The sequence below is a fragment of the Phycodurus eques genome, chromosome 4 (assembly GCF_024500275.1).
Source record: "Phycodurus eques isolate BA_2022a chromosome 4, UOR_Pequ_1.1, whole genome shotgun sequence".
In the NCBI taxonomy this organism is placed as follows: domain Eukaryota; kingdom Metazoa; phylum Chordata; class Actinopteri; order Syngnathiformes; family Syngnathidae; genus Phycodurus; species Phycodurus eques.
This window is the reverse complement of record NC_084528.1, coordinates 17,378,892-17,392,773: the sequence shown is the minus strand read 5'-3', so window position 1 is coordinate 17,392,773 and position 13,882 is coordinate 17,378,892. Positions and strand designations below refer to the sequence as shown.

At 40.3% G+C, this 13,882-nt stretch overlaps 1 protein-coding gene across 2 annotated transcripts in view; it reads left to right on the top strand.

Annotated features, from left to right (window-relative positions):
• grik5 (glutamate receptor, ionotropic, kainate 5) overlaps positions 1 to 13,882 on the top strand; it is a 78,764-nt gene that overhangs the window by 44,335 nt on the left and 20,547 nt on the right. For both annotated transcript variants that reach the window (XM_061674328.1, XM_061674327.1), the window contains exons 11-12: positions 9,059 to 9,262; positions 12,437 to 12,550. In XM_061674328.1, the coding sequence (XP_061530312.1) occupies positions 9,059 to 9,262; positions 12,437 to 12,550 (318 nt within the window). The remainder of the gene's footprint in view (positions 1 to 9,058; positions 9,263 to 12,436; positions 12,551 to 13,882) is intronic.

Below are 13,882 nucleotides of genomic sequence, written 5' to 3'. Positions count from 1 at the left end.
TCTTTCACTTATTGCTTGAGTTGGTGTGACAATATTGACAGCAGTGACCTTATTGGCCATATTTCCATTACTGTGATTGTTTACTGGGGGTAGGGAACAAATTTCACTGGTGTCAAATTCGAGTACAGGACGTCACCATTTTATATCGCCGACGAAAGCAAATAGTCTATTTCATGTTTCTTGTCAAATGGATTTGTTCCTTTAATTTTGGCCGAAAATCTGTACTAAATGTGCTAGTTTTATTCAATTTTACCAGACATTTTGACTGGTAGTATTGAACAAATGTTGTTTACCAATATATTGTTGTCACTAATTTCAATTAAATCTACATTTCTAATTCAATATGTTTTTAAAACAACCAAATGAAAGGCCAATTGTTTATACAGTTAGTAACAATATGATGAGGTATTATACAACCCCAATTCCAATGAAGTTGGGATGTTGTGTTAAATGTAAATAAAAACAAAATAGAATGATTTGCAAATCATGTTCGACCTATATTTGATTGAATACACTACAAAGACAAGATATTTAATGTTCAAACTGAGAAACTCGAATTGTTCTTAGCAAATAATCATTAACTTAGAATTTTATGGCTGCAACACATTACAAAAAAACTGGGACAGGGTCATGTTTACCACTGTGTTACATCACCTTTTACACATGTTTACCACTGTGTTACATCACAACATTCAATAAACGTTTGGCAACTGAGAACACTAATTGTTGATGCTTTGTATGTGGAATTCTTTCCCATTCTTGCTTCATGTACAGCTTCAGCTGTTCAACAGTCCGGGGTCTCCATTGTCGTATTTTACGCTCCATAATGGACCACACATTTTCAATGGGAGACAGGTCTGGACTGCAGGCAGGCCAGTCTAGTACCCCCACTCTTTTGCTGTTGTAACATGCAGAATGTGGTTTGGCATTGTCTTGCTGAAATAAGCAGGGGGGTCCATGAAAAAGACGCTGCTTGGATGGCAGCATATGTTTCTCCAAAACCTGTATATACCTTATAACAATAAAGTTTATCAGTTTAAACATTGAATCTTGTCTTGGTAGTGTATTCAATTAAATATAGGTTGAACATGATTTCTAAATCATTGTATTCTGTTTTTATTTATGTTTAACACAACGTCCCAACTTCATTGGAATTGGGGTTGTACAATAACGTGATTTTCAAAGACATAACAGCCTTCTGAGGGAAACCACAACATTGTCTCACGTGACAAAAATGAGTTTGACACCCCTGAACTAGAAAATTTGCCTCTCTAAAATCAACCTGAATTGAGGCGGCGGTCCTATCTCATGCAAATGAGCCACTCTTCACCGCTGGGCCCATGCCGAATTCAGCTTTCATTACAGTGACAGCTAGGGGGTTGCGGGGAAGTTACCACTAGCTTGGAGTGTGAAGAAAGACACGAGTCCCCATATATATATATGAAAAGCATTGATTGTTTTTTCACTCGTGGAGGCAGCACTGCATGAGCGAGCTGCTGAATTACACTTGTCAATTAGTGCGGCTCTGTGCATGTGGCAGGGGATACACAAAACACAAATACTCACTGCCCCCCACATCGCCGACAACAATATTTGAGTATGTAATGCTTATAACGCTGTTTGCGAGTGCTAATCTAAAAAGCTAAAACAGTAGCTCTGCTTGCCTTTTAGCTTAGACATGATAGTGCTTTCACGGAGCCCTACAGCTAGGGTCCGGACGTCACTTGAAAGTGGCTCTGGATCTTCACAGGCCTGGCTGCCATTTCCTGGCTGGAGAAGCTCTGTTTTATATTATGTAAATTAACCCCACTGTTACATCACAATGCATCAAAATTCACAACAGCTTTCTCACAGGAACATTCTTGAGATTGACTTGGTTGTGAAAAAAAAACTCCACTGACCAAACTATTTACAGTATATACAAACAATTTAAAAGTACATTTTCTGATCTAATCAGATCTAGTGGTAATCTGGTCATTGTCCAAAAAAACACATTAGTGCATTTTGTTTTGTTGATTATCATTTTCATAACAACTACTGTATCTTCATTGTCCATCAGAATTGGCCACCCCCCCCCCCCCTCACCAACTCCGTTCACTTTGTATGGAATGAAAGCCTAAGAAATGCCAGTTCAGCCAATTCGAAATACTAAGAAATGTTTACACAGGAATAGAATAGAATGGAATGATGCTACGTTCAGCACCACAGTACACCCACATAGCAAGACACCCACCTAGTGTCAAGTAGAACGGATATGAAAAGTCAAGAGCACCCACACACATGCACACAAACGCATAGTATGTGCTTTCTTAAACTAAATGTAGCCTACTAGCTATCATTGGCCAAGCAGGTGTCCCCATGTAAAGAGAGTGTGGAAATGTGTTTAGTATCTTTGTTCTCTGTTGTAACAAATCTTCTTGCTATTAATTTGCATACAACTGGAAAGCCTGTTTATTTTCCTCAGAAATGATGGCCCATTCGTAAGGAACATGTATTTGTTTGATGAGCAGCACAACTGTAAACGTGCCAAATCTTTGCTGTCTTTGCCATCTTATTCTGCTGTTGCTATCGACTTTCATTTGGTGTTCTTGGATGCTTAAAGTCTTGTGAGTAACAAGAAATAAACTGTTTTACAATTAACAGTCATGAGCCTGGAGTAGCGTGTGTAAGAAGCATAAACAGCCACAAGAGCCTGGTCACAGAGTGCTGTGGGATGGCATTCCACTCTCTGAAACGCTTGTGTTGGGCACTCTAGCACACACAGCACACAAAAGCCAATCCCACAAGTGTTCAGGTCTGTTGGATTCAGGACGTCATTTGGTCTACTCCCAAATCTAGAAGTTTCTCACACAACTCTGTGGGATTGAGTGTCTTGGAACCTTGGAAGACTGGATGATTAAATGATTATTATTTGACAAGGAAGAAACAAGACATAATGGCAATTTTCTGGTCAGGAGCTTCAGTAACATGTGGAAGAACCACACACGGTCGTATCATAGGTTACGATTCAAAAGCATGGTAAAACACAGACATGGGGTGTCATTCCACTCGTGCAGTGGTCACAAGTCGACCAACATGATTGTGTTGGTCACTAGCGCTGTTCATCGATGAAGTAAGATTCTACCTATGATCTGGGAACTAACTTAATTCTCCATGATGACAATGCTTGTCCCATAGTGTTGTGTTTTGTCACAAAATCTCCAAAATGTGTAAGGATGGAATACAAAGGGCCAACCCCAACCAAACTTGGAATTTGCTTTAGCGTGCCCAACACAACCACATTGGCTGACTTGTGAGGACTCCTGGTTGAGTAGTGAAATTCCATCCCACACCAGTGTGTGACTAGACTGGTGACCTGTATGTTGTGGCTGTGTGGCTGAAATGTGGGGTTGTATCTTCAGCAATGAGTCGAGCGAGACCTGCTTATTCAAAGATTACAAACACAACCACATTGGTTGATTTACGACGACTCCTTTGTTGAGTAGTGGAATGCCATCCCACAGCATTATGTGACCTTGACGGACCTCTATGTTGTAGCTCTGTATGGCTCTTCCACCTGAACTTATGGAGGAACTTTATGTTCAGCGATGAGCCCAGATTCTGTCTGTGGTCAAGGACCTCCAGCATGACAATATTCGTCCGACAGTGTTGTGTTTATCAGAGAGTACCTCCATAATTTGAAGAATGGAATTAAAAGTTCTTACCTAAATGCAACTGAACACTTTTAGGCTTTCTTTTTAGTCCAATACAACCACGTTGAGGAGTGCAATGCCATCCCACAACTGTGTGAGACCAAGCTGTGTGTGGTTCTTCCGCTCCCTTTTAAGGCTAATGACTGTTTAGAGAATACAATGTAAAATTACTCCTTCAATGTGGCTGTTAAAACTCCATTCATGCAATCCAACAAACAAGAATTGTGGAACAAATTTACACAAGCACATGCTCAGTTGTGCCAATGCATGTTACTTACAAATGGCGCGTTGCGCTGCGGAGAAGAGAAATAATCTTCCATAATTTGAAGTGGCGACGCATTAAAGCATAAAATGTCTTGTTGTTTCATTAAATAAAATACTCCCTGGAAATCTTTGACTTGTGATGTGAAGCAGACATAGTGCTCTGATAGGGTGTTTTGTAAGGTGCACACAAAGCACTGTGATCACTGTAACCGTGCTTTCAACAGCCGGGGAGCTTCGCTTTTGACAGGGTGCAGCTACCTCTGTGCCGTTTGCCACTGCAGTGTGCGTCCTTTACGGTCCGCGCTACAATTTCTCCGGCAGCGCTCGTTCAGATGAGTTCCAAGCGTTCCCAGTGGTACCTCTTGCCCCCAATTTTGAGTGCGAAGTAGGCTGCGTGCTGAGAATCCATCCATCCATTTTCTGTACCGCTTATCCTCACTAGGGTCGCGGGCGTGCTGGAGCCTATCCCAGCTGCCTCTGGGGGGCAGATATGCTAACCAGTCGTCCACCGTGCCACTCATGCTGAGATTGCTGTACGAAAAAAACACACACTTAAACTAATTTAATTAGAATGTTGATGCTAGCATTTTGTCCTTGCTATGCTACGTGTTCTCACACAGCTTTTGAATACTGCCTTCTACCTATTTGGAATGCAAATGTTTTTATGTTCCGAATTGTATCTGCAGCCAGAATGAATCTGCCCTTTCATTTTCTTTCCTGTAAAAAAAAAAACAAAGCACAAGGCTAATTGGCTATTGGAGTTGAGTCGCGCTGGGAGGATCTCATGGGAAAGAGATGCAAACGTGCCATGCAGAGGCCCAACATGCACCAGACATAACGTACAAATGCACAACGCATCATCAGATTAATTGGCCCTATATCTTAACAACATTTGTTGTGAGTCACCGGAGGACTACACAGCAATATGTAGCACAACAATAGGGACAGGTACACAAAAGCTGTATAAAAAATTCTGCCTTTACAAAACTAGAGATACGAACTTGCAATGGTGGCAGTGAACCTAACTCACTTCACAACAAGCCGTGATCATTCATTCACAAAAAGAAGCTTCAAGCTATTTCTTGGGACTCCCAGTTAAAGTTTCCTGTCAAATTAAACATAAAACAAAGAGAAATACGCGTTGTGTATTTAAAACAACATAACTTCGCTTTTGGTATGTCCTTTTTGCTTAATGCTGACAATGCAAAACGCCATCGACAGGCTATCCTATAGCATCAGTGTTACGGTGTTATAACTCTTTAAGCAACGGCTATTTGAACACAAACACCACTTTTTGTGTTATATCCACAACACAAGTAGATAGATAAAAAATACTCACGTGTATATATACTTTATTCTCTGCAAATAGCGACTAAAATTACTGTGGCTTACTGAGGAGCTGAGACGTCTCATGTATATCCTTATTTATTTACAGTATTATACTTCCCCCAGATGGCCAAGGTGCACATACCAGAAGGAACAGCACAATGTCCATTGAACTGAAGTAAAAAATATTGCAAAAACTGTTTCTAATTCATCCATTTCCAACACCGCTTATCCTGGTTAGGGTCACGGGGCGCTGGAGCTTATCCCAGCTGACTTCGGCGAAAGGCGGACTACAGCCTGAACTGGTCACCAGTCATTCGCAGGGCACATATAGGCATGGACAACCATTCGCACTCACATTCACACCGTCACTGAGTGGGAACTGAATCCACGCTGCCCGCACCAAAGTCTGGCGAGTGTACCACTACACCATCAGTGACTTTCTAATTATTTACATTTAATTTAATTATCTCGTTACTGTATGTTTTTCTGGAAGAATATTATAGAGTGCTATTTTTATAACTCATAGCTCACGGCACCACTTTAATCCAATAGTAAAATTACAAAAAGTTCTATTTTTGCAGGAATAAATTAGTAATATTATGAAATAAAAATACATAAGTATATTCAAAGAATTTCGAGAATAAAATTGAACTATTAAAAGAATAAATTCATACTAGGAGGAAAATGTCTTTTGCAGTGAACTAGCCTTCAAGAATACTTGATTGTGAATGACTTATTAATTACGCCCAGTCTGATAGTACCACAAGCAACACAAGCCTAGAAAGTAACTTTTTTTGGGTCTAATATATATTTTTTTTTAAAAAAGGTGTGATTTTTGTATTTGGCAGAGACAGTAATGCGATATATGAGCTTCCACACGCTCTCTTCTGTCTCTCTGGAGGATTACACAAAACTGTTCCCAAGTGTAAGTTTAACAGAGAAAGAAGATGCCAAGGAACCTGCAGTCATTCAAAACAAGAGAGGAAAAGAAAAAAAAAGCCCAAAGGAGTTTGACGTGATGAGACACAGACGCCACTCAACAAAGAGCATTTGTGTGCGACTGTAAAGGTTGCAGCTATTCCCTTTAAATAAACTCCATCTTATTTTAGTATGGGAGTCAAATATACACGAACTAACATTGATTTGACTTTATATTGCATATAAACAGAAAGGTTGCACAAGTGTAAGACCTGTCAGACACGGTACAGGTGATAACGTTTACAGAAACTGCAGTTGTGAGGGCGTTTGAGATACAACGCAATATCAATAACTGGAAAGCAACAGTACTAAACGGTCATTAGGTATACCTACAAATTCTGAGAGCCAATAGTAGAGCTGTATTCAAGCAGGCACCCCCTTTTTCATGGCAGAATGGTTTTAAGTGTAATTACCTCAGTTCATAGATCATTTAAGCAGTGAATGAGTTAATGGAAATCTGCTCCAAGTAATCAGATATTAAGTTTTGGTGAAGCAGCATGTGTCTTATTAAAGATTATCTCACGTTATATGGTGATAGCGTTCCAGTAGACAGTGTTGTACCTGAACGAGTGCAAAGAACAAAAGTTCATGAACTTGTCCATATTTTGGGCGAATGCGAACTGAACTTAGTTTATTCCTGCCTGATGAATGTTGTTAAGAACACACTCATTCTGGTGTGTGTGAGAGGTTTTTGAACGACATTTTCATTAAAGTGTGCCAGGTTTGGTGAGGAACGTCCAGGAGAAAACCCAGTTGAACACACTACGTATACAGTGGGTACAGAAAGTATTCAGACCCCCTTAAAGTTCTTACTCTTTGTTATATTGCAGCCATTTGTTAAAAGCAATTAAGTTCATTTCTTTCCCTCAATGTACACAGAGCACCCCATATTGACAGAAAAAAAATGGAATTGTTGAAATTTTTGCAGATTTATTAAAACAGAAAAACTAAAATTTCACAGCCATAAGTATTCAGACCCTTTGCTCAGTATTTAGTAGAAGCACCCTATGAGCTAATACAGCCATGATTCTTTTTGGGAATGACGCAACAAGTTTTTCACACCTGGATTTGGGGATCCTCTGCCAATCCTCCCTGCAGATCCTCTCCAGTTATGTCAGGTTAGATGGTGAATGTTGGTGGACAGCCATTTTCAGGTCTCTCCAGAGATGCTCAATTGGGTTTATGTCAGGGCTCTGGCTGGGCCATTCAAGAACAGTCATGGAGTTGTTCTGAAGCCACTCCATCGTTATTTTAGCTGTGTGCTTAGGGTCATTGTCTTGTTGGAAGGTGAACCTTCGGCCCAGTCTGAAGTCTGGAGAAGGTTTTGGTCCAGGATATCCCTGTACTTGGCCGCATTCATCTTTCCTTCGATTGCAACCAGTCATTCTGTCCCTGTCCCCCGGGCCACTCTGCCATAAAGCCCCGACTGGTGGAGGGCTGTAGTGATGGTTGACTTTCTAGAACTTTCCCCCATCTCCCGACTGCATCTCTGGAGCTCAGCCACAGTGATCTTTGGGTTCTTCTTTACCTCTGTCACCAAGGCTCTTCTCCCCCAATTACCCAGTTTGGCCGGACGGCCAGCTCTCGGAAGGGTTCTGGTCGTCCCAAACGTCTTTCGTTTAAGGATCATGGAGGCCACTGTGCTCTTAAGTGCAGCAGAATTTTTTTTTTGTAACCTTCCAGATCACCAGATCTGTGCCTTGCCACAATTCTGTCTCTGAGGTCTTCAGGCAGTTCCTTTGACCTCATGATTCTCATTTGCTCTTCCTCATACCGAGAGTTCCGTCTTATATAGACAGGGGTGTGGCTTTCCTAATCAAGTCCAATCAGTATAATGGAACACAGCTGGACTCCAGTGAAGGTGTAGAACCGTCTCAAGGATGATGAGAAGAGCAGCACCCAAGTTAAATATGAGTGTCACAGTAAAGGGTCTGAATACTTATGGCTGTGTGATATTTCAGTTTTTTTTTTTTAATAAATCTACAAAAACTTTAAACAATTCAGTTTTTTTTCCTGTCAATATGGGGTGCTGTGTGTACATTAATGAGGGAAAAAATTATCTTAAATTATTTTAGTAAAAGGCTGGAATATAACAGAGTTAACAATTTAAGGGGGTCTGAATACTTTCCGTACCTACTGTACTGTACCGTACGTTTAAACCTCATATTTGGCAACCAATTCAGCCGCCATTAATGTTGACAGTACTGTTATATTGTCTGTCTGCATGTGTTGCTGTACCATTTGCGTTTAAATATCCTTAATAACAGCGCAACCTAATTGCTAATCTGGGGTTCAATCCCCGGCCCCGCCTGTGTGGAGTTTACATGTTATCCCCGTGTCTGCGTGGGTTTTCTCCGGGCACTCTGGTTCCCTACTAACTATGCGTGGTAGGTTAATTGAAGACTCTAAATTGACCGTTGTTTGTTTCTATGTGCCCTGCGCTTGGCTGGTGACTAGTTCAGGGTGTACCCCGCCTCCTGCCCGATGATAGCTGGGATAGGCTCCAGCACGCCCACGACCCTCGTGAGGAGAAGCGGCTCAGAGAATGGATGGATGGATGGATGTTTTGTTTAGTTTGAGAGTAAACTTCAAATGGGAGTGGCAATAAACAGTTTGAAGCCTCGTTTTTGAAGAATATGTACTAATTATATCCGACAAACTCCTGCTTCTTGTGAAGTAAAATCAGTCAGTGCTACCATACAGTGCTTTTATCTCAAAATTAAGCTTGCAAGTCAAAGCACAAAATTGTCTAAATTGCTTGTATCTAGAAAAAAGAACCTGTCTATTATATTCAGGAAAACCCGTATGTGATGCGCAAGGACAACTACCAGGACTTCCAAGGCAACGACCAGTACGAGGGCTTCTGCGTGGACATGCTGAGGGAGCTGGCGGACATCCTCAAGTTCTCATTCAAGATCAAGCTGGTGGACGACGGGCTGTACGGTGCCCCCGAGCCCAACGGCTCCTGGACGGGCATGGTCGGAGAGCTTATCAACAGGGTGAGTCCTCCAAAGAAACCTCTAAACACAATGGTCAGCTTCGATTTGGATTTCAAAACAATTTTTACAATGCCCAGCCACTGTCTAGCTATAAATAATGCAATACAACTAGCTATAAGTTTTAGGAACAGCTTCATTGTTATGCAGTGCAGCTAGTGGAGACTTGCAGGAAACTGGCTAACAAACACAGACGTGTTTGTGCTTGGACTGTCAAGCAAGATTTTGAAATACATGTAAAACAATAACTAGGCGGCGCAGTGACATATTGTGGAACACAATGGATGGATTTCCTCATACTGAGACTTCCTTCTTTCTTTGAGTTAGGAGTGTTTTGTGTTCCATGGTGCATCATCAGACTTTACTGCCAAACTCTGTCCACACAAGATGATAAAAACTCATAATTTAGTATCGCCCATCTGTCTAGTGTCTTGTCTGGTTTTGTCTAATCCTTTGTGTGTGTGTGTGTGTGTGTGTGTGCGCGCGTGTACCATCAGTGCACAAATCAAGGTTCATAAAGACATAGATGAGAGAGTTTGATGTGGATGAACTTGACTGGCCTGCACAATCCTGATTTCAACCCTATCGAACACTTTTGGATGAATTAGAGCGGGGACTGAGCTAGGCCTTCTCGTCCAACATCAGCGTGTAACCGCACAAATTCGCTTCTGGAAGAATGGTCATAAATTCCCATAAACGCACTCCGAAAGCTTGTGGAGAACCTTCCAAGAAGAGTTTAAGATGTTTTTTTTGGTTTTTTTTAATCAGTTTATTTGAAAGGGGACAATGCAATTTCATAAAACACATGAAATACACATGGTTAAAAAAGCCAGAATTGGCCAGAAGGCTAGTTTTCATCTGTAGTCCCCTGGCCACGATGTAAAAAAGCAGTAAAATACATCTACAAGACAATATAATACAGGATACATAATCAAAGACTTACTTTACTATTAAGAGAGAATAAAACCACAAATCATTTGATCATAACAAAAAAAAAAAAAAACATCATAACATACTTGTCTTTTAGTGTTGGCAGCTATAGGTGTTAACTAACCACATTTTCAGTTTTTTTGTGAAGGCCTTGTATGTTGTGAGCAGTTTAACCTCCTCAGTACTGAGTTCCACTCACCAGTGCCCCTCACTGACCAGGCTGACTTACTGCACGTGCTCCTGCGCAGAGGAATGAGACAGTCACCTCTGACAGAGCCTCGAGTGACACGCTCAGAGCTGTTTCTTTGGCTGATGAACTCAGCCAAAGGAGCTGGAGCCAAATCATGCAGTACTTTATAAATCAAATTTAAATCTGCAAATATGTAAAAGTTGTCCCAGTTTAAAAGACTGTATTTTTTTTAAATTGCACAGTGATGATAGTGGCTTGGTTTTTTATCCATCACTTTAATTACTTGTTTGTACAAAACTTCCAATGGTTTTTTTGCACTCTGACCAGCCTGGGACCAACTGGTTCTGCAATAGTTAAAGTGACTAAGAATCATTGAATAAAAGTAAATTTTTGCGGCTTCAGTTGACATTTCATTTCGAATTGCACGAAAATTTGCGAGGTTTAATTTGATATTTTGTTATAACTGCAGAGGGTGGACCAATGGCATATTAATCCCTATGGATTAGGAATGGGATATCCCATTCTTAATCCATTTAATATGATGTTAGTATATATTGTAATCTGATGATGGCGTCACAGTGAACGACTGGTTCGCACATCTGCCTCACAGTTCTGAGGTCCCGGGTTTAAATCCGGCCTTGCCTGTGCAGAGTTTGCATGTTCTCCCTGTGTCTGCGTGGGTTTTCTCCGGGCACTCCGGTTTCCTCCCACATCCCAAAAACATGCATTAATTGGAGACTCTAAATTGCCCATAGGTGTGCATGTGAGTGCGACTGGTTGTTTGTTTGTATGTGCCCTGCGATTGGCTGGCAACCAGTTTAGGGTGTACCCCGCCTCCTGCCCGATGACAGCTGGGATAGGCTCCAGCACGCCCGCGACCCTAGTGAGGAGAAGCGGCTCAGAAAATGGATGGATGGATAACCAATTATTTAATAAAATTAATAATGTTAAATTCATATGTAAAATATGTTTTACTATTATTTCAATAATCCATGCTCATTTTTTATTATTGCAATTTCACTGAATTGAACAATTATTTAATTAAAATAGTTCACAATATATTAAGAAATTATTAAATGTATTATTAAATGAAATAAATTTCTAAAAAAATAAATAAAAATGAATCAATACATTTTACTTATCCATTTCTAGGTCAAAATGTTTAATGAATGCAACAAATATGGCAGGATTCTTAATCAGGTACATTGTCAATTGGCCGCATTAAAGAACAGAGTGGGCCGTCTGGGGGCCGGAGTTTGCCCATCCCCGTTCACCCCCCCCCCCCCCCCCCCCACACTATTTGCACAAGGAGTTGAATACACACATCCATGCACACACACACACTAACTGAAGCCCAACTCTGCTGTTCCTTCTCATTTCCTCAGTGGGGGGTGGGGGGCTTATCTGGGGCAGACACTGACTTGATAGTTCCTTCTAAGTGAGCGCTTACATGACCCAAAATTGCCCGCGTCATCCCGTCCATGCCTTGGGTGCATGTGACAGCCATGTTTTTTTGGGGGGGGGGGCTAAGCGGGCTAATGAGAGCCCCCCAACACCACCTCCCGCCTTGCTCTGCTTAATCTTCACATGCTACACTTCAATTACCAGACTGGTCCCCTTGTGGAGTCTGCCACTCTCCACACTCTACCTCCCAACTCCCCCTTCCGCCAACCACCACCACTATTGCCTGATCACTCGGCTCTAATTAGAATGTTCATCAATTAGCTTATAATGGAGGAGGGGGGAGCAGGCATGCGAGGAGGGTTACACAGGTGGAACGACCTGCCAAGCCTGTCCTCCCCACAATTAGCCTCATTTAGTTAATGGATAGAATGGAGAGAAGGAAGCATTTGTATGTTTTACTTTTTTTCCAAATGTCTCTTCAAGTGCATTCTCTCTCGTAGTGCCACTATGCCGCTGCAATCGAGTGCGTACTGCTCTATTTTTTCGAACCCACCTGACCACTTGTGTTGCTTTTATTTTTTTTCTTCTTTTCTTCTCCTCTCTCTGCTGCTCACCATCCTCCGTATTTGATCTATTTTCATCCGTCCCCGCAGAAAGCCGACCTGGCCGTGGCGGGCTTCACCATCACGTCGGAGCGGGAGAAAGTGATCGACTTCTCAAAGCCCTTTATGACCCTGGGGATCAGCATCCTATATAGGGTTCATCTGGTAAGGATGTTTTCAAGGGCATCCTGGATTTCATTTTGTCTTTTTGACAAACTTTTACGCCTTTTGAAAGATTACTGGCCATGACAGAATAAACGGCATTGCTTGGAAACAGTACGCAGAAAACAGATCACGGTTTTATATGGATCACGTTCAGGTTCAGATTTCCTGTTTGGGAAACATTACTTGAAATTTCAACATGGGCCAAAAAAGGTGTCGCTTCAGTCGGTTTGAACTACGTCATGACATTTTTTCATCATAAATTATTGGAGCGACACCCCGTGAGAAACGTTTTCTACCATGCATACCTGGCAATTGGGTGAAGAATTCCATTGTATCGCTGTTGTGTTCTTTATCGTTAAATGTCGATGTTATGACAATGACAAACAAGTAGTAACCACACAGGGGGAAAAAAGGCATACAAGTATAAAGTTGCAATATTAGGAAGAAAAAAAATCATAATTTACAGCTTTTCTTCACAGTATATGACTATATTCTAGTAAAAGCATATTTTTGTATAGTAGATTGTCTCGAAGACATTCTGACTTTATTCTCGTTGAATTGACGTTCATTCTTGTAATAGTAGGATTTTAGTAGTATTTTACGACCTTATGATGGTAATAATTGTAATTTATTTTCATTTTACAAATTAATTCTCATACACTAAGTTCTTTCAATTTACGACTTTATTCTTGCAAAGTTATGACTTTTTCTTATAATATTAAGTCTTTTTTCTTGTAATTTAGAACGTTGTTCCTTAAATATTTGAACTGAAGTGACTGTAGTCACTTATTTATTTATTTTTTGTAACTTTTCGTCATTCTTTGACTTGTCATATTATTGAGAATTTTTCTGGCAAATATTAAGTCTTTTTTTCTTGTAATTTGGAACTTTGTTCCTTAAATATTTGAACTGAAGTGACTGTAGTCACTTATTTCTTTATTTTTTGTAACTTTTCGTCATTCTTTGACTTGTCATATTATTGAGAATTTTTCTGGCATTGTTATGATTTTACAATTTTATTCTATAAATTTTCTTACTTTTTATTGAAAGATTTTGATTTTGCTCTTGTAATAATGACAATATATTTTTTCTTGAAATGTTTAGACAAATATTTGGACTTTATTCTCATAATTAAGACCTTCTCTCGTTATTCTATGACTTTTTGCTCAAAGTGTCTATTCAGATTTTTTTTAATTGTAATATTTTAAATTTTATTCTCATTAGTATTTTTTATAATTCTATTAAATCTATGACTTTATTGTAATGTGACTTTATTCTCATAATTACAGCTTTGTTTTCATTGTTTTATTCTCATAGTGTGTTGTAATATTA